The following is a 20,817-nucleotide window of genomic DNA, read 5'->3' on the forward strand; positions in this document are numbered from 1 at the left end:
CTGCTGGGGGATGGGGTCTCAGAAACATGGATGGAGGCTGACTGCCCAGAAGCCATAGGAAACTGCCTAAAGCTAGCATGTTTACTGATGACTTTGCTAGAATAGTCATAGGCCTGTGAGTAAGTAACAAGGTGAGAAGTGCAGGTCTGCTGAGGTGTGAGGTGGAGCCGTGGGAGATTTCTCCAGAGTCTGGGTAATCTCACCACAGCAGGCTCCTTTCCCTCCCTGTGCTTATCAAGCTCGGGGCGATCCCCACTTTGAGGGTAGGACTATCTTAAATATAGAGAAAGAAGTGTTACCATCTGGCCTGTTCCATTCCCTTAGGCTTGGCTGCGACAGGCCCAGATAGAGTCCACAGCATCTGGGAGACTCGGGTCTGGAGGGTGATCTTGGGGGAAGGGTTGAGTTGCTATGAAAATTGGATTTGGCCACAGGCTGGGAATTGGAGGCTTTCACAAACAGGAAGGCAGTAGGGCCATTTGGCTGGGCCTTTGGGCTCAAGTGGCTTCAGAATTTGGCTGCTGATCAGTGTTGGGGAATGAGGTGAAACCTGAGGGTGCCCCAAGGATTGAGGACCTTTGAATCTGAAAGCTGCCAGAGCCACATTGAAGTTCTTAGAGGGCCTGTTTTCATGGTCTGTCTTACTTTACAGAGCCTGGGACAGATTCCCAAGACTCTAAATTGCCAAAACCAGGAAGTCAGGGTACTAGAATTTCATACTAGGCAAGTTTCCCAGTCTCTCACTCCAACATTTCTGCATCTGGGCAGACTAGGGGAAAATTCTTCCATTATAATACCACATGTACAGGATCCTTGGCAGCGATGTGCATGGAGGCACATCTTTCTTTTCTTCCCTCCTGTTGATATGGGCTCTCCTTTATAGACTCCTCAAGTGTCAGAGCTCAAAAGATTTTAGAAGCCATGTAGACCAATTCTTTTGACAGAAAAGGAAATGCAGAACCGGAGAGAAATGACTGGCACAAAGAAACACAGCTGGTTAATGAAACCACTTCTTCTGACAACCAGTGCAGGGCTTTTTCCATAATACCACACCCTTTATAACAAATAACATTTGTGTATCAGGGGCTCCTGCCCATTCCCCCTTCTGTTTCCCATTTTACTCACTTCCATGCACAGGGCCATAAACTGCACCTTGTAGAAGGTAAGATGACTTTCTGAAAGGTTTCTGTTATTTGGTGTACTGACAAAAACAGTGTTAGGTTAGAAAGAAAGAAGCCAATGTGAAGTGCAGGTCACCCAGGGTGGAAGGGCAAATTCTATGACTCTCAGGCCTCAAAGCTGTCCATGAACCAGTAGCATGGGCCTCACCTGGGAGTCTCACCCCAGAACTGCACTTTCCCCAGATCCCTAGATGATCCAAATACACATTAAAGTCTGGGTAGAACTACTTTTAGGTAAGGCTCTGCAAAAGTCTTCCTCCTCCTCTTCCTGCCCAAATGCTTAACCTCCCACCTCCCTCCTGCTCCTCCACCCGTCTTTGTCCTCAGTTCTAAATGCTACCTTGCTCTGCCTTTTCTTGAAATTTAAAGCCCCAATGGGGTGGGGGTGTGTTATATTTTAAAAGGGGACTTGTTTTTTTAGAAAAATAAAATATAGGAATTCGAAAGAAATTTTGCAGCTCCAATGCCATGTTGTTAATGTAGAAATACAAACATCTACTATGTTTATATTGGCTTGCTTGTAAAATCATCATCTTTGGTTATATTTAGGAACTTGATGGCTTGGAAAGTATACTGAAAAACTCTGAGAACAAAAATATTTTTCCCCTTAACTCTCTGGAAAATAAAAATCTCTTTTAAAAAATCTTCAAACATCTTTTCTCTACTTTCTTATCCCCATCCACCATTACGCATTTCCTCCTCTTACCTTTCATCCAGTTCAGTTTTCCTCATTTCATTTACATTTTTTAAAATGGAATTTTTCTTATTACATGTATATTCCTTATAGAAAAAATAGGATATAAAGAAGCAAAAGAAAACACAACCAGACCCACAACTACTATAAACGTTTTATAAAAAATTATCTCAAACTTTTTTGTGTATGCATTGGTTAACAAAAATGGGATAATTCAGAACATAATTAGTATCTAGTTCCATTTCTTCCTTCCTCTCCTTTTTTTCTTTTATTTTCTTTCTGTCTAGGCTTCACGCCCAACACGTGTGGAACCCAGCACGGGGCTTGAACTCATGACCCTGAGATCGAGACCTGAGCTGGGATCAGAAGTCAGATCCTTAACTGACTGAGACACCCAGGTGCCCCAGTATCTAGTTTCTTTTACATAAAACTATAAATCACTAACTTCTTTACATCTGTGAACATAAAAATGAACATTTTTATTAAATTCTGCCATATGGATTGTACCATGACTGATTTAATAATATTTCCATTGCTGGATATTTAGGTAGTCCAAACTTCTCACTATTAAAAATAGTACTGCATATCCTTACTGATTTTCTTACCTTAAAAAATTCTTTCATTAAATCATAAATGTGCTATTACACTTGTGACAAATATTTAAATACAGAAAACATTTTTGGGCCATCATTCCCAGTCCTGATTCCCATCCCACCTTCCCAGAGGTAATCATTGTTACCAGTTTTGTATATATTCTCCCAGACCATTTTTTATGCATTTAGTACATATATATGTAGCTATAAAAAATAAATTACTATTCCAAGTTGTTGGTTCATTCGTGGTTATTTTTCACACCAATGGTATAAGACCTATCATTCTTCAAATCGCCTTTCTCACTTAAACAATCAATTTTGGAGTGCTTTCTGTATTAATGCTTATAGATCTACTTCGCTCATTTAAGCTGTTGTATGGTATTTTGTGTCATGAATAGAACGTAGTTTATTTAGCATGTGTTGTATCAATTGACTTTTAGGGTATTCCACTTTTTGTCTCTTATAGAGAATACATTTATATGAGCTTCTTTGTGTACATGTGTGAGTGTGTCTTTAGGGGAGATTCAGAGAAGGGGCATTGTTGAATCTTAGGATCACTGACTTCTTTCTACGTATGAATGAGAGGATCTTTTGAAGATCCTGGAGGAAAAAGTATAGTTCATTTAAAAAATTTTTTATTTTTTATTTTTGAGAGAGTGCACAAGTGGGGAAGAGGAGCAGAGAAAGAAAGAATCCCAAGCAGGCTTCATGCTCAGTGCAGAACCAGACACGCGGCTGGATTCCACAACCCAGGGATCATAACCAGAGCTGAAATCAAGAGTTGGATGCTCAACCAACCAACTGAGCCACCCAGATGCCTCAAAATATAGTTCTTAAAAGCCTGAAAAGTTATTTTTTTGCCCCAGCTTTATTCTTGGTTTCCAATATTATCTTGAGGTTTCTAGCTAGAGTGGATGGAGGCAACTGAACAAGAGAAAGGACATACCAGGCTTTGGGGGAAAAACAGTAAGTAGGTTTGGCTGAGTTTAAGATGCTGCCTTACATGAGGGAAGAATGCCTATGGTGCGGGGCAGATGGGGTGTCCTCCCCTACTTCTCTTGTTCCAGCTGCTCCACTCCCACCACAGCTCAGTGAATCCAACTGTCAACCCAACTTTTTTTGTTGTTTATTTATTTATTTTGAGGGCAGAGGAGAAAGGGGCAGGCATAGAGGGAGAGAGAGAGAATCCCAAGCAGGCTCCATGCTGTCAGTGCAGGACCTGATGTGTGGCTTGATCTTACGAACCATGAGATCATGACCTGAGCCAAAATCAAGAGTCCAACATTTAACTGACTGAGCCACCCAGGTGCCCCATCAATTCAACTTTTGATGGGTGCACATGGGGTAGAAAGCATAGCATTAGGTGCTATAAGGATTTCAATAGGTGACATGGTCTCTACCCTTGTGAAGGGGAACAGACATCCATTCATCAGGAGATGTATCAACACTTACAAGCCATGCTGTACTACCAAGTAAAACTTAGGGCTAAGAAAACAGCCACCATTACTGCTGAGTGAACATCAAGTCCTCTGCACCTTTCACCTGGATTAATTGCCCCTAGGTTTTCACTTGGTCTTCTCACCTACAATCTCTCCTTTTCAACCTATCCAGTTGACTGCTGATAAATCTGAAAAAGCCACTTTTTGGTATCTTGGATCTTGTTCATTTCCCACTCCTCTTATTGTGCCCAGTAAGCTTCCCCTCATCCTTTAAGATTCAGCTTAATAATGTTAAGGTGGTAATTATTTGTACTATATAAGTGTGTCAAATCAACACATGGTACATTTTAAGCTCACACAATGTTATATGTCAATTATGTATCAATAAAGCTGGAGAAAAAAGACTCAGCTCAAACTTTTCGTTCAACATGTATTACTACTCCACATGTATTAAGCACATGCTATGTGCTTATCACCTCTACTAAAAATTTCCCCTGACTCTAGGCTCTTGAGAATAACTCCTTCCTTGCTTATTCTCTTGTAGTAGATCCTACTTTATTGTCACTACTTTTTACATATGCATGTATATATTTTCTTCCACTTCTCTTTATTTCATTAAAATTTTTAAAATTTGGGAGCCTGGGTGGCTCAGTTGGTTAAGCGTCCAACTCTTGACTTCAACTTAGGTCACGATCTCATGGTTCGTGACTTTGAGCTGCTTATTGGGCTGTACACTGTCAGTGTGGAGCCTGCTTGGGATTCTGTCTCCCTCTCTCTCTGGCCCTCCCCTGCTGGTTCTCTATCTCCCTCTCTCTCTCAAAATAAATAAAAAAATAAACTTAAAAAAATAAGAAATAAAAATTTTAAAAAATTGGAGCGTAGTTGACATACAACGTTACACTAGTTTCAGGTGTACAACATAATGATTACTTATTTATTTGTCTCGCCTACCTCTATCCCAAACTGTGAGTTCTTAAAGTGCAGGGTCTCTATCTTATCCATCTCTGTACCCCCAGTACCCAATATGATGCTGGGCACATGCTTGATGCTTAATAAATGTTTAACAAAAACAATAAATAAATGAGCTTCCCAGAAATGTGTACACTGTTTCTCAACGCACTTTTAAGATTTGGAGGTTAACTTTTCTTAGAAAGAGAAGAAACCATGTTAGGTGGCAAGAGCAGAGATAGTCTTTGAGGTGACTTGTCCTAGATCCTGAAAGTAGTAAAGGGAAGAGCTGGTACTTGCCCAGGTCTAAGTCTTTTCATTTTGTATTTCAAACACGCAGTCTACATCACTGTTGCAATATAAGGGGTACTAAAGAAGTGTTTATTTAAAAGAAGAAAGGAGGGGTGCCTGAGTGGCTTGGTCATTTAAGCTTCCAACTTCGGCTCAGGTCACGATCTCACCGTTTATGTGTTCGGGTCCCACATTGGGCTCTGTGCTGACAGCTCAGAGCCTGGAGCCTACTTCGGATTCTGTGTCTCCCTCTCTCTCGGCCGCTCTCCTGCTCACACTCTGTCTGTCTCTGTCTCTCAAAGACAAATAAACATTAAAAAAAATTTTTTTAATGAAGAAAAATAAAAAAAGAAAGGAAAGATTTTAAAAAGATCCCGACTTCCCCTAGTTTGGAACTGAACTTAAAAAATTTTTTTTTTAATTTTAGAGAAATAGTGCAAGTGGAGTAGAGGGGCAGAAGGTGAGAGAGAGAGAAAGAGAGAGAAAGAGAGAGAGAGAGAGAGAGAGAGAGAGAGAGAATCTTAAGCAGGCCCCACACTCAGTGCAGAACTGGATGTGAGGCTAGATCCCACGACCCTGGGATCATGACCTTAGCTGAAATTAAGAATCCAACACTCAACCGACTGAGTCACCCAGGCACCCCAGAAATGGACTTTTTAAAGCTCAAATTTAATGTTGCCTCTTGTCTAAAGCCCTTTGATCATTTCTCATTGCTCTTAGGTTAAAGTTCAAAATTTTAATTTGTCATGCGAGGCTCCACATGGCCTGGAGTTTGCCTATTTCTCCAGCACCCTTTTGCATCATTCTTCCTGGGGCTCCTTACACTCCAGCTACAGAAGTCATTTCTTTGATTCTCAAGGTCACCAAGCTTCTTCATCGGTAATCAGCTCCTTATGCCTGGAACACCCTTTGTACCCACCCCCCACCCCCACTGCCTCACTAACTGCCACTCGTCCTTCAGGTCTCAGCTTAACTGTCACTGCCCAGGGAGACCTTCCCTCAGCCGCACAGCAGGGTGGCTCACTCTATAGTATACTTGCATGCTGTTCTATCTCTCCCCTTTATAACACTAATGATCATTGTAACTTGACCGTTAAGTGTGTAATCATTGAATGTTTGTTTTTCACTCCCTGCCTCCTAACTCCAGATTAGAAGGCCCATGAGAACAGGATCTGCATCTGTTCTGTTCACTACTTTATTGAAATGGCTTTACCTACACTACTTCATCTAGTTTCACAATCTTGTGAGGCAGACATTCTCATCTCCTAGTTGACAGAGGAGAAAACTGAAAACTCAGAGGGATGTGTGGTAGAGTCAATATTTGAGCACAGTTCCATCTATATTACTGAAGGGTTAAAAGAGCTAATTCATTTATTGGGGATTTGGAGTCTCAAGACCAGAACTTAGTAAGGTAATCATTCTGGGCATGTCTTCTCACCTTCTGTATAATAGAGATAATATTACTTACCTTACCTTCCTCATAATTTTCCATATGATCAAATAAAATAATACATATGACTTGCCTGGTAGCCATAATACAGTCTACAAATGTAAGTGAAATAAGTAGTATTTTTCATCAGACTCAAGTCTGTAACGGCTGGTGCTTATCTGGTCTGCCCACTCTGGGCATCAGTTTCTTCAGTAAAATTGTCAGTTTGAAGACACTGAGTCCAGATGTCCCTGTATTTTATTTTGAGAAGGTTGGTAGCCTGGGATTATGTTGACAGCTAAAAGATTGAGGATGACAGCATTCATCTTACAGAATGAGAACTATACATTTAGCTTTAAACAAAGCAATAAATAAAATGCAGTGTGTCTAGTAGTTAGCCTCTATTATTGGTCACCAAGAACAGATTCAATGGTTAGGCAAGTGCAGTTAATGATTAGCACGAATGGTTGAGAGTTTAGACTTTGGAGTCATAGAGACTTGAGTTCAATTCTTTCAGCTCTATACTTACCAACAAAGAGGACTTAGCAAGTTACTTAACTCCTCCAAGCTTCATTTCTACATCTTTAAAGTGAACCTACCCTTAGACCGTTGTAAGCATTAACACAAATAATGTAAGTAAGCACCCGGGACACAGGAAGCACTCTATAAATGTGGAGAGTTGTTATTGCCATGTCAGTCTTTCTTTCCTGGCTTGCTGATCCCTGTACCCTATTTGTTCCATGTTGCTCCCATTCCAACTGGAATGATGACTTTCAGGTGTCAGAGTCTTAAATATCAATGCCAAGAACTCTGTTTCTCAATCTGCAACTGTTCCAAGTGAGGCCAACCCTGGATAAAGGGGAGAGCTTTCCTCCCATGTGTTCTGCACAATGAGTCCCACCAGTTTCTTATAAGTGTGGGGAAACTTCTTTATTTGTGCAGAGCAGCAAATTCTTCCATCCATGTCTCTGCTCAACTACTTTTGAGGGTCACACTAAGGATGAGAGGGTTTTATCCTCTCAAGTGGCTTCAGACAGCTGAAGGATGTGCAGTTTGGAGCTGCAATAAAAAACGCAGTTTTATTGTTTAGTCACTATGGCTACTATCACACAGGCTCAATAAGATGCTTTGATTCATTATTAATTTCAAAATGAAAGCCTTTCTGTAATTTTTGTTTTTACCTTGAGCAATTTGATTTGATTTGATTTGATTTGATGCTACTTACTGGGTATTTTATTATTATTAGTCCCACTACAATACCCTTTGCATTGATGAAAATATTTTCCCTCTCTTATAAATACATTGTGACATAAATCTAGGTCAGTTTCATCCTAGAGCCATAAATCAACAGTGTAGTTTAAAATATTAAGTAAAATGCATGAAAAATTGAGACATAATAGAATTACTCCCATCTAAACACAAATTGATTATCAACAAACTTACAAAAGGTGAAGTAAATCCAATAATAAGCAACTTGTTGACTATCAAATGATTTTTGGAATTATAAAACATTTAAGATTTCTCAAAAAATTTTTTCATAATAATATTTTAATCTAATGATCAATCTGTTTTTAATTTTAAAATAATAAAGCTTCCCCATATCAAAAATAATTTTAATATATAAACTCCATATCATTTGACATGTAATTACTTTGAATAATACATTAAAACTAAAATAAATGTAGCACCTACACTAATTAAACTTATTTTATTTTTTTAATTTATTTTTTAATTTTATTTTTTAATTTTAATTTTACACCCAAATTAATTAGAGTATAGTGCAACAGTGATTTCAGGATTAGATTCCTTAATGCCCCTTACCCATTTAGCCCATCCCCCCTCCCACAACCCCTCCAATAACCCTCTGTTTGTTCTCCATATTTATGAGTCTCTTATGCTTTGTCCCCCTCCCTGTTTTTATATTATTTTTGTTTCCCTTCCCTTATGTTCATCTCTTTTGTCTTTTAAAGTCCTCATATGAGTGAAGTCATATGATTTTTGCCTTTCTCTGACTAATTTCACTTAGCATAATACCCTCCAGTTCCATCCATGTAGTTGCAAATGGCAAGATTTTATTCTTTTTGATTGCCGAGTAATACTCCATTGTGTATATATATATATATATATATATATATATATATATGTGTATATATATATATATGTACATATATATATATACCACATATACCATGTATATGTACATATATATACCACATATACCATGTATATGTACATATATATATACCACATCTTCTTTATCCATTCACCCATCAATGGACATTTGGGCTCTTTCCATACTTGGGCTATTGTGGATAGTGCTGTTATAAACATGGGGGTGCATGTGTCTCTTCGAAACAGCACACCTATATCCCATGGATAAATGCCTAGTAGTGCAATTGCTGGGTCTTAGGGTAGTTCTATTTTTAGTTTTTTGAGGAACCTCCATACTGTTTTCCAGAGTGGCTGCACCAGCTTGCATTCCCAAGCCTTTCTGTAATTTTGAAGTAGGAGTCAGGAGTTCTAGTGATAGCATTGTGTGTGTTTTCACTTAAAATGTACTTATTGAGAGCTACTATGCTGTGGTCTCTGGAGAGGAACACAAAGATTAATGACTTCTCTTTCCCTTGCAGGAACTGAAATGCTATGCAGGGGATAGAAAAGGACACAAACAATGGGAGGGAGTGAACAAGTAGGCAAGGAAGGACGCTCTGAGCATGGCACCCTCTACTCTGGATTGGGATTCGTGTGTTTGGGGTGGTGGGTTAAGGGAGTAAAAGGAAATGAGCACTCTACTGGGCCTAGCACTTGTACTTATTAATTAAATTAGCCTGAGCAAGCCACCTACCCTCTCTGAACCAGTTTTTCACATGAAAAAAGAGGAGATTCTTACCTCAAAAGATTGCTGTAAGGATTAACCGAGATAAAGTACATGCCAAGCAGGATGCTAGGCTAATTGTAGATAACAAGTATTAGTCACTATAAATATTAGTATGATTAATACACCAAAACATAAATAGTACTAAAAAAAATCTTGTCAGCATATAGGGTCAGTGGAGGAGGCTTAATGAAAAAGATTTTAACTCTTATTTCAGCAGTATGGTGTTGACGTGGAGCACTTCTTAGATATGCAAATGTGAGATATTTGCTAAATATTTGCCACTCTTCTGACACAGATGATGACATCCTGTGGTCACTCCCCTCCCCTGGTGAGATATTATGTGGTGGTTTCATGTTCACCCCACCCAAGATGGTGGATTATCTGATGGTAACAGAGAAACAGGAAGATCAGTGGTTTTAAATATGCAGCGACTATATGTTCTACGATAAATAACTCTTCCATTTCTATCAGCTGCTTGACCAAAGGCTGAAAAAATTATGATATAAAATAAGGAACTGAAGACACAGCTTTTGGAAAAGCTGAAAGCCTCTTTGATGTTGGAAGCACACCCTGTCATGCATAGCGTACTGGGCAAGAAGATGGCTGAAGACGACTTTACAGACAGGATAATCACTCCAGCAGACAGATGGAAGGGGGAAGGGGGTCTGGCTTTGTACCTGTAAGTGCAGCTGCACCTTCCTTGATGAAGCTGTTCTGCACTCTAGAATCTCTCATTCGGTTTGCTCAAGTAATCCAGATTTGAATAAACAGTCACTGTGTGGAAGCCAACTCAGATCATTTATTATAAAACTCCTTGATTTATAGGAAATATGTGGTTTCTAGGAGGAGAAAATGAGACAATCTGAGATATAATGGTTATTATTCATAAGAAATGAATGGTCTTTGCTCTCTTTCTAAAAGCATTATTCTCATAAGGAAATTATAACACCCAAAGGTTTTATTGGCATTAATGTGGTTATATCTATGTTCATTATGATGATAATCATAACAGTGTTACCATTTTTGAGCTTCTAGCTTAGGTCAGTGGAAGGGAGAACTCAAACCGCCTTCTAGGAGAGTTTGAGCTTGGCTTCAGGTTAAACCATATGGCCTTTGGAGAGCTGCTCATATTCAGTCTCTAGGCTGTAAGCTCCATAAAGGTAAAGGTCTTCCCTATCATCTTCAGGACTGTATTATACTCAGAGTCTAGCAGAGCGTACAGTACATGATGGGTGTTACATCAATATTTGTTGAAATATTTAACATTCATTATCACTTTTAATACAACAATCCTGACAGCTCAATAGTATTGCTCTGGTTTGTGAATAAAAAAGTTGGCCTGCTTGTTTCAAATCTATCTGCAGAATTATGGATGAGATGCGGTATTGCAGGGTTGGAAGAAATTTGCTTTATGGTCACATGATCTCTGAGCTTAACATGGGAGAATCAAGGCGAATAATATTGTTTATGTAAGATGCTTTTCATGCTTTCACAGAATGCGAAGAAGTAGCTCTGTTGGCCATCTGACCAGAGAAGTTTGAAACCGTATTTATGGGGAAATGGAGATGTTTGGTCTGGAGAAGAGAATACCTTGGGGACATAGTAATCATACTTTCATACCCAAGGCCGACTCAGAGCAGAAGAGACTGTCTTGAGTGTGTAGGCTCAAATGCCAGAATGCACTGCAAACTTTAGGGAAACCAATATTGGTTTGATACAGGGAAGAACATTGTAACTCCTTGTGCTGTTTAGAAATAGATCACCTTGTGCTGGGAGAACTGGACAGCAACATGCAGAAGGTTGAAACTAGACCACTTTCTCACACCATTCACAAAAATAAACTCAAAATGGATAAAGGACCTGAATGCGAGACAGGAAACCATCAAAACCTTAGAGGAGAAAGCAGGAAAAGACCTCTCTGACCTCAGCCGTAGCAATCTCTTACTCGACACATCCCCAAAGGCAAGGGAATTAAAAGCAAAAGTGAATTACTGGGACCTTATGAAGATAAAAAGCTTCTGCACAGCAAAGGAAACAACCAACAAAACTAAAAGGCAACCAACGGAATAGGAAAAGATATTTGCAAATGACATATCGGACAAAGGGCTAGTATCCAAAATCTATAAAGAGCTCACCAAACTCCACACCCGAAAAACAAATAACCGAGTGAAGAAATGGGCAGAAAACAAGAATAGACACTTCTCTAAAGAAGACATCCGGATGGCCAACAGGCACATGAAAAGATGTTCAGCGTCGCTCCTCATCAGGGAAATACAAATCAAAACCACACTCAGATATCACCTCACGCCAGTCAGAGTGGCCAAAATGAACAAATCAGGAGACTATAGATGCTGGAGAGGATGTGGAGAAACGGGAACCCTCTTGCACTGTTGGTGGGAATGCAAATTGGTGCAGCCACTCTGGAAAGCAGTGTGGAGGTTCCTCACAAAATTAAAAATAGACCTACCCTATGACCCAGCAATTGCACTGCTAGGAATTTATCCAAGGGATACAGGAGTACTGATGCATAGGGGCACTTGTACCCCAATGTTCATAGCAGCACTCTCAACAATAGCCAAATTATGGAAAGAGCCTAAATGTCCATCAACTGATGAATGGATAAAGAAATTGTGGTTTATATACACAATGGAATACTACGTGGCAATGAGAAAAAATGAAATATGGCTTTTTGTAGCAACGTGGATGGAACTGAAGAGTGTGATGCTAAGTGAAATAAGCCATACAGAGAAAGACAGATACCATATGGTTTCACTCTTAGGTGGATCCTGAGAAACTTAACAGGAACCCATGGGGGAGGGGAAGAAAAAAAAAAAAAAGAGGTTAGAGTGGGAGAGAGCCAAAGCATAAGAGACTGTTAAAAACTGAGAACAAACTGAGGGTTGATGGGGGGTGGGAGGGAGGAGAGGGTGGGTGATGGGTATTGAGGAGGGCACCTTTTGGGATGAGCACTGGGTGTTGTATGGAAACCAATTTGACAATAAATTTCATATATTAAAAAAAAAAAAGAAATAGATCACCTTGGAGGTAGTGAATCCCATTGTTGGCAAATGACCACATGATCATTTGACAATGATATTGTAAAAGGGATTTAAGCATTGGCTAAGGGGAGAAAGACACTAGGCTAAATGAATATCTCCTTCTTATCTCCTAGAATATTATGATTCTATAATCATGTATTTGAAATTTGTAAAGATGATATCCAGGTAAGAATATATTTTAAAGAAAATTAGGTAATAGCTTAGGTCAGATTCCATTAGCCTATAAGGTCCCCTAAAGCAGGATATTTGTCTATGTGATACAGCATTGTGTTCCGTGCACCCAGCACCATGTCTGGCACATAGTATACCTTTAGTAACCTGTGTTAAATGAATCAGTTGGAATCCTGGGCACACTGGGGAACCTATCATGCTCTGAGCACTGACTTCACAAGAAGTTATGGAGTGTGCTAGGAATGAAAGCTGAACCAGATCACCTTTCCTGTTCCCCTTTCCCATATGGAAATGCTAGAGGGAAGCATTTCCATTTATTGGTGTGGTTTTTTTTTTTTAATGTTTATTTTTTTGAGAGAGAGAGAGCGAGCATAAGCAGGGGAGGGACAGATAGAAACAGAGACATAGAATCTGAAGCAGGCTCCAGGTTCCGAGCTGTCAGCACAGAGCCCGACACAGGGCTCGAACCCACAAACCATGAGATCATGACCTGAGCCAAAGTTGGAGGCTTAACCGACTGAGCCACCCAGGCGTCCTTCCACTTTGTGTTTTAAATGTTGCACTCACATAGAATCTTTTCCTTGGGAGAAGTGCTTCAATGTGTGTATTTTCTGTTGGCCTCACTAGCTCACAAGCTATTTGTGAGTAGACCATGCAGAAGCCAACTTGTAGAATCCTGGAATGAGAGGGCTGGCAGGGCTCTAAGAAATGCCCTACTCTATCTGCAGTTGAGAATGTACAGGAGTGATGTGGACATAAATTAGGCTGAAAACCACAATCCAACATGGGAAGTCACCCCTGGAGGTGACACTGGAGAAACCCCAGAGGGAGACAATGATTTAATCGGTCTAGCACCAATCAAGATCTCAATACAATACAGTTGACCCTTGGGGGTCTGGGTGGCTTAGTCAGTAAAGCGTCTGGCTCTTGATTTCAGCTCAGGTCATGATCTCACAATTTGTGGGTTCAAGGCCCACACCCAGCTGTGCCCTGACAAGTGCAGAGCCTGCTTGGAATCTCTCTCTCTCTCTCTCTCTCTCTCTCTCTCCTTTTCTCTGTCTCTTCCCTGCTCACAGCATGCACAAGTGCACGCGCTCTCTCTCTCTCTCATAATAAATAAATAAACCTAATAACAAAACAAAACAATACAGTTGGCCCTTAAACAACAACAGGTTTGAGCTGTGTGAGTTCACTTACAAGCAGTTTTTTTTTTTCAATTAATAGAGTACTATAGTACTATAAATGTATTTTCTCTTCTTTGTGATTTTAATAACATTTTTGTTTCTCTAGTTCACTTTATTGTGAGAGTACAGTTATAATACCATAGTATAAAAAATGATTGTTATCCTATCAACAAGGCTTCTAGGCTACTAGTAATTTTTAAGTCAAAAGTTATATGCAGATTTTCAATTGTGTGGGAGGTTGGCTCTAACCCTTTCATTGTTGAAAGGTCAACTATATAGTGAACAAATAGTTTCCAGCAGCAGTGCTTAACTTGGGACCAGAAAGCCTGGATTCTCCTCTGAATCTGCTGTCACTGCCTGTGTGATCTTTACATGTTCCTTATCCTCTCTAGATGTCATCTGGGGCTATCAAGCATTCAAACAACTATCCTATCTAGGGGATACCAGTTATAGAGGCAGGAGGGCATGGTTGTCTTAACTAGCAGCAGAAATGGAGAAAAGCAAATGACTTCAAGGGCCACTTAAAGCAGTAATTGGACATGGGGTGTGAAATGGGGGTGAGGGTGGTGAAGGACAACTTGTAGATTTCTAACCTAGGCAGCTGGGTGGATGGCAGTGATGTTTGCTGAAATAGGAACCAGCAAGCAGGAGTGGCTTTTGAGAGGAAGCTGATGAACCATACCTTGTACTCCCGGAAAAGGCCACACACTCAGAAAGATCCTGGCCCTTAGGCTCTTCCCCTACCTCCTTGTGTGAGAATAAGCCCACTGCATGAGAGCGTGGGCAGACCAGGTAGCTTCAAATGTGACAGAGTCCCCTGGTTATGCTTCCTGATGCAAGAATGTTTCAGGAGCTGGTGTAATTCAGCTTTAAAAAGATGAATATCTTTTCTTATTGCTAAGGCAGCTCCAGAAGGCAAATATGGAGATCTGGGACCCACAAACCTAAAATTACAAAGAAAAGAAGAGAACCAGGGGATACTTCAACATTAGAAGCTGGTTTTCTGCCAGAACTTTGCTTTATTTAATACCCTCACCCACACTCTCCTTGGTTTCCAAAGACCAAATGCGAGGCTTGACTCCTACATCTTGTCATTGTCTCTAGGCCTTGGTACTGAATGAATGAAACCAGTAGAATTAAAAAAAAAAAAAAAATGGAGCTCCCTAAGGCCTGGCAGGGGCTAGGAGCATCCAGCAGACTGAGAGACTGAGGGAATGGCAGGATGGAGATCGATGTGTAATGAAGAGAACAGAGCAACCATGGCACTGAACTACCACTGATCTCAGCCTTGCTGCAGGTCTGGGTTCACTGAGATGACCCCCTTAAAGCCATGATGGAGTATAGAGAATAACTGACATCTCATAGCATCTTATGAATATTGCTGTGTGGAGAGGACCCGTTTTTATAGATAGCAGAAAGGGACATGAAGGAGACAAAGGTGGGGAGAGCAAATGTGAAAATGTGAGAAATTGCATCTGTCATTTTTAAAAAAGAGTAAGTTTAGGGGCATCTGGGTGGTTCAGCCGGTTGAGCATCTGACTTTGGCCTCTGTGAGTTCAAGCCCTGTGTCGGGATCTTTGCTGACAGCTCAGAGCCTGGAGCCTGCCTTGGTTTCTGTGTGTGTGTGTGTGTGTGTGTGTCTCTCTCTCTGCCCCTCAACTGCTCTCTCGCTCTCTCTCTCTCTCTCTCTCTCTGAAAAAGAAATAAATGTTGAAAAAAAATTTTTTAAAGATTAAGTTTTGGGGCACCAGCGTGGCTCTGTCGGTTGAATGGCTGACTCTTGGTTTTGACTCAGGTCATGATCCCAGGGTCGTGAGTTCAAGCCCCGCATCAGGCTTTGTGTGGAGCATGAGCCTGCTTGGGAATTCTCTCTCTCTCTTTCTTAAACAAACAAACAAACAAATAAATAAAATAATATGTTTTTGTTTCTAATTACAAAAGCAAAATTTTATGGTAGAAAATTTAAGAAATAGAGAAAAGCAAAATAAAATATTCAGCTGTAATGCTACTAACCACTCTTGCCATTTGATAAATATTTACTGAATGCTGACTAGCTGAGGCACAATTCAAGGACCACAACAACTTCAAGACTTAAGTAATGTTATTACTCCCTTTTAATCAATGAAAGCAAGAAATGAGGTTCAGAGAGGCTGAGATTTGCCTGAAGACATACAGTTGGCAAATGGTAGAGCCCAGAATTGAACCCGGCTCTGTACCCTCGTTATCTCACAATACTTTGTCTTGATCCATGGATAATACCAGAAGTGATGCCACTTTCTCAAGTAATCCCAATTTTCAGATGGGAAATCCTCCACAGCAAAAAGATACTGTACAAAGATGTTTAACAAATATGTCTTGCCTTTCCTCAGCTGCCACTAAGGTCCTGGGTCTCTCTGGGGAAGCTAAGTGTGTGTTGGGGTAAGGCCTTCACTTCATCCGGTGACTAGCACTGTGCCCAGCAGCACTCGCTCAGTGCTCACAGGCCCATAGCCTCCTTCTCACAGCTCGCCAGCATCTCCTCAGCCCTCAACCTGTACCATGATGCAGTGACAGTCACAGAGGATAACAACGCCCTCACTGAAGCAGCAGTTGTAGATGCTGAACCTTTCTGGCCAGGCTTGTTTGCAAAGGCAGGCCCTGGCCAGTGTCAACATCGGGAGCCCCATCTGCAGTGTAGGGGCTGGTGGACCTGCCCCAGCAGCTGGCACTGCACCAGCGGGAGGTCCCACCCCCTCCACCACCGCTGCCCCAGCTGGCGAGAAGGAGGTGGAAGCAAAGAAAGAAGAATCGGAAGAGTGTGATGATGACATGGGCTTTGGTTTTTTGACTAACCTCTTCTGTAACCTGTCCAGTGAAAAGCTGAACTCTTAAAAAAAAATGTATCTTGTCTTTTAAGTCTTGTCACACTTCCTGCAATTTTGTAAACTCATCCATTGCAAAAGTGATGTTTTGATTCTTTGTCCTTTGTGACAACCAGAACAGAAAGAGACTCTCCTTCCATTACTTGGCTGGAGGCTTCCTTCTGCTTCTGCCCAAAGCAGGCTGTGGTTAGCACTCACTGTTTAACCTCTTCCTCCTGCAAGTCATTTTTTGAAGTAGAGCCTTTTTCTTTTCTTTTCTTTTCTTTTCTTTTCTTTTCTTTTCTTTTCTCTTCTTTTTTTCTTTTTTTTTTTTGAGAACACTTTGACACCATGGACATTCTGTAATCCTAAATTATCAAGCCAATCACTTAAAAAGAAAATGAACAAATGTGTGTGACAACCCTACCCCATTTTTAGGCTTCATCATCTCCCACCACATCTCCGACTCCAGCTCTAGCCTTGAATCGCTGATGAGACTCAGTTCATCCTGTCATTAGGATCAGTTTCTACTGCACAGAGTACTTGATGATTTTTTAAAAGTTGAAAGTTTAATGCTTTATTCTTCATAGAAATGAATTAAGCGTGAATGTCAAAATAGCACTAGCATCAAAATGACCTTAACAAAATGTCATATACCCAGTACCCAATTCTGACTACCCAGCTTTGCCCCTAGCCAGTCACTTGCTGTCAGCTTTAGACACTTCCTGTGCATCCCCCACTATTAACTGGCCCTGCCTCTTCCAGAGGACTCTCTAGTGGTTCTTAATCTAGGGTTGTCATTCAGATTGAGAGCTTTGGAACCAAACTGCCTCAGTTCAGATTCCTCCATTACCACTCTCTGTGTGACCTTGGAAAGTTATTTAACTTCCCTGTGATTCACTTTCCTTGTTTGTTAAGTGGGGAAAATGATACCTATTTTATAAGGTTGTTGTGACATCAAATACTTGAAATGCTAATGCTTGCAAAGGTCTTCTAACATGGGTTGGCATATTGTAAGCATGTAGTTAATGTTACTTATTAAGACAAGTGGAGTTGTCTGTCCATCGTGTCACCCCAAGGGCCAGTAGTCAAGATTTATTTCTTAAAAATAACTTAAAATTTTAGTGATTTTCCTGTAGTATCTATTGGCATTGCTGAGTAATTTTTAAAAAAATTGCACACGCATAGTAGTTTGCCTACAATTATATATTCAATAGACTTTTATGGGCTTGCCTAGAAACCTTAATAATCACTTACAACACTGTGCAAACACACATATATATATATATATATATATATATATATATATATATACACACACACACACACATCTACCTATCTATTTACATGTATTCACATCTTTTTTTTGCAGTAGATTTTTGGGCAATACTTTTTATGTAATATATCTGGTTTATTTTATAAATTTATTTTTCCTGTTATTGATTTTTCGTTTCCAAAGGTTGGCTGGTAAAGCACTGTCAAGACTCAGTGTGGTCCTGAATAGCATGCCCAAGATTTTGTATTTTATTTCCTATATGATGAGGAGTCGCCCATGACTTCAGAGGAAGACAGTGTCACAGTCTAACATGATTTAGGGAGTAGAGCAAAGGCTGGTCTGATTAGATCTTGGAGTCAAGGAGGTCAGTTAAGAAGCTGTTAGAACAACCCAGATTGAGAGTGTCAAGGTGCCAGATGAGAGGAGATACATGTGAGAATACTTTGGGGTAGTATTAACAGGACTCAAGAATGACGTGGTGAGAGGGGGCCCCTGGGTGGCTCAGTCAGTTGAGTGTCTCACTTCAGCTCAGGTCATGATCTCACGGCTTGTGAGTTCAAGCCCCGCGTCGGGCTCTGTGCTGACAGCTGGAGTCTGGAGCCTGCTTCCGATACTGTCTCCCTCTCTCTCTGCCCCTAACCCACTCGCATTCTGTCTCTGTCTCAAAAATAAACATTAAAAAATACAAAATAAAAAGAATGAAGTGGTGAGAAAAATGGAGGACAAAGTTCTAAGGAGTTATATTTTGGGTGAATGGGAGAATGGTGAAACCATTAAGACAGGCTTCTCTATTGCTTTCTAAATACAGAAGGGATGCAAAAATTTCCAGGAGATGGAGATAAACTGTGAAAAGTCAGGATACAGGATACAACACAAGCCTCTTCCTCAACTCAATAAACAAACGAACAAATAAGTCTATGCACACCCAGTAATTTTGACATTTGAATATAAAACTAAACAAAAATGGAAGGACAGAAGAAGAAGGAGAGGAGAAGGAGGAGGAGGAGGAGGAGAGAAGAATAAGGTGAAGAAGAAGAAAAAGGGGAGGGGGAAAGGAAGGAGAGAAGGAGGAGAAAAGGAAGAACATTATAGGGTTGGTAATGGTTTTCACTGATGATCCATTTGATAGTGATAAGCATATTAAATGTTATATTTCAAGGAGTGTTGGGAAGATGCTAAGTTTGTAACAACACACTCCTTCATCTCTGCAGATGTGGAAGATTCCCTCTCCCAAGAGAAGAGCCAGAAACTTGTTTGGAAAGACCCAAACAAGGCCACAAGCACCCCAGCTACATCCTTTCCAAGATGCTAATGCTTTCTACTTTCATCCAAGACTCCCAAGCCTGTGTGTTCAGCGAGCAAAGAACGAGATGGAGGGGCTGCCCTGGTCTGAGACTACATGGGCAGCCAACCTTGCAGAAGGGAGCGGCTGAGGCCTCCAGCCCAGAAATGGTGTGCTCTACACAAGACTACATTCTCTTCCCACCTCCTTCCCAAATACTCCCCTGGCATAGGGAGTTTCTGACAACGAGAATGAAGTTTTCTTATGCTGTGTCTATGAGTTTTGTCACCATATTTTCTAAGTCAGAACTCTAGATGTATTACAAATACAGTCATACTAATGGCAACTAAAGGACAGGAGTATTTTTTTAAGATTTTATTTTTTAAGTAATCTCCACCCAACATGGGGTTCGAATTCACAATCCTGAGATCAAGAGTTGGATGCTTTTCACAGTGAGCCAGTCAGCTGCCCCAAAGACAGGGTATTTTAAAGACATTGAAAAATCTAGTGTATGTGGTTGAAACACATCAACTGAAAGACTGGTTATACAAATATTTATTTGATACCTATTAGGTTCCAGACATGGTTCTAGGTGCTGGCGATAGAATGGTGAACAAAATACACAACATGTTATATAATGGGAAGGGGGAAGCCACTGGGCAGTGTGTTGGGATTTAGGATCTGGTTCATTAAGTTAAAGATATGATCCAAAAAGAACATGACTGGGTATGTAATTATACTGCAGATCTTTAACTTCTATTTGAATCCCCAAAAATTCAAATTGATTTTAACTTTTAACTCTGCCTGACTAATCAGTGATATAGTCTCTGTAACCCCTAGTGGGAAATCATGTCTCCCTTCTCTGACTCCCCTGCACTTCCTTTGGTGGTCTGAAAAGTACTGGATCGTTCTCTCCTATGTTTTAATTGTTTACATATATGTCTTGTCACCCTTTGTAGACTCCTTCAAAGCAGATTGCTTTTGCTTATCTCTCCAGGTCCCTTGCCTGACACTGCCCTTAATTTCCTCCCCTCTCCTCCCCCATTTACCACACATTGATGTTCCTTCCATGAAGAACTTTTTGCTAGTCTCTCTGTGTGCCGAGTTCTTTCTAGACCATTCCTTCTGATGGAACACCCTTTCCTTTCTTTGCTTTGCAGAACTATAACTCTTTTTGGAAGAATCAGCTCAGAAGTTACTTCCTCAGTTAAGCCATTCTTGACTTCTCTGGGTCATGCCCTCTGGCCCTTGGAGGGCTCTAAGCATATCTCTGTTAGCTCACTTATCATCCTGTTTTATTTTTCACTGTTTGTTTACAGGTCTATAAGTCCTGGGGCAAAGTCCTCATTTCATTCATCTAGATCTCTGGGGCCTTGCACCTTTGCCTGAAAGAGGCCTTCAGTGAAAGTTGCTGAATAACTTACCTTCTGAATTGACAGGGAGACAGCTACCTGACTCTAAGGCCCTCCTTTATACCCACCTCTCCCACATTCATTTGTCCTTGCTAGACATTTCCTCCAGAGCTAGCTGGAAGGCACTGAGACTTATATCA

At 40.5% G+C, this 20,817-nt stretch overlaps 1 protein-coding gene across 1 annotated transcript in view; it reads left to right on the forward strand.

The window, feature by feature from the left end:
* Nucleotides 1-16,747, forward strand: part of LOC125146454 (uncharacterized) — a 108,168-nt gene extending 91,421 nt beyond the window's left edge. Inside the window, 2 exon segments of the mRNA XM_047823198.1 lie at nt 16,315-16,497; nt 16,499-16,747. Of these exon segments, the coding sequence (XP_047679154.1) occupies nt 16,315-16,497; nt 16,499-16,738 (423 nt within the window). The 3' untranslated portion in view covers nt 16,739-16,747.
* The last annotated feature ends 4,070 nt before the right edge of the window (nt 16,748-20,817 follow it).

The sequence above is a fragment of the Prionailurus viverrinus genome, chromosome D1 (genome assembly GCF_022837055.1).
Source record: "Prionailurus viverrinus isolate Anna chromosome D1, UM_Priviv_1.0, whole genome shotgun sequence".
Classification (NCBI taxonomy): domain Eukaryota; kingdom Metazoa; phylum Chordata; class Mammalia; order Carnivora; family Felidae; genus Prionailurus; species Prionailurus viverrinus.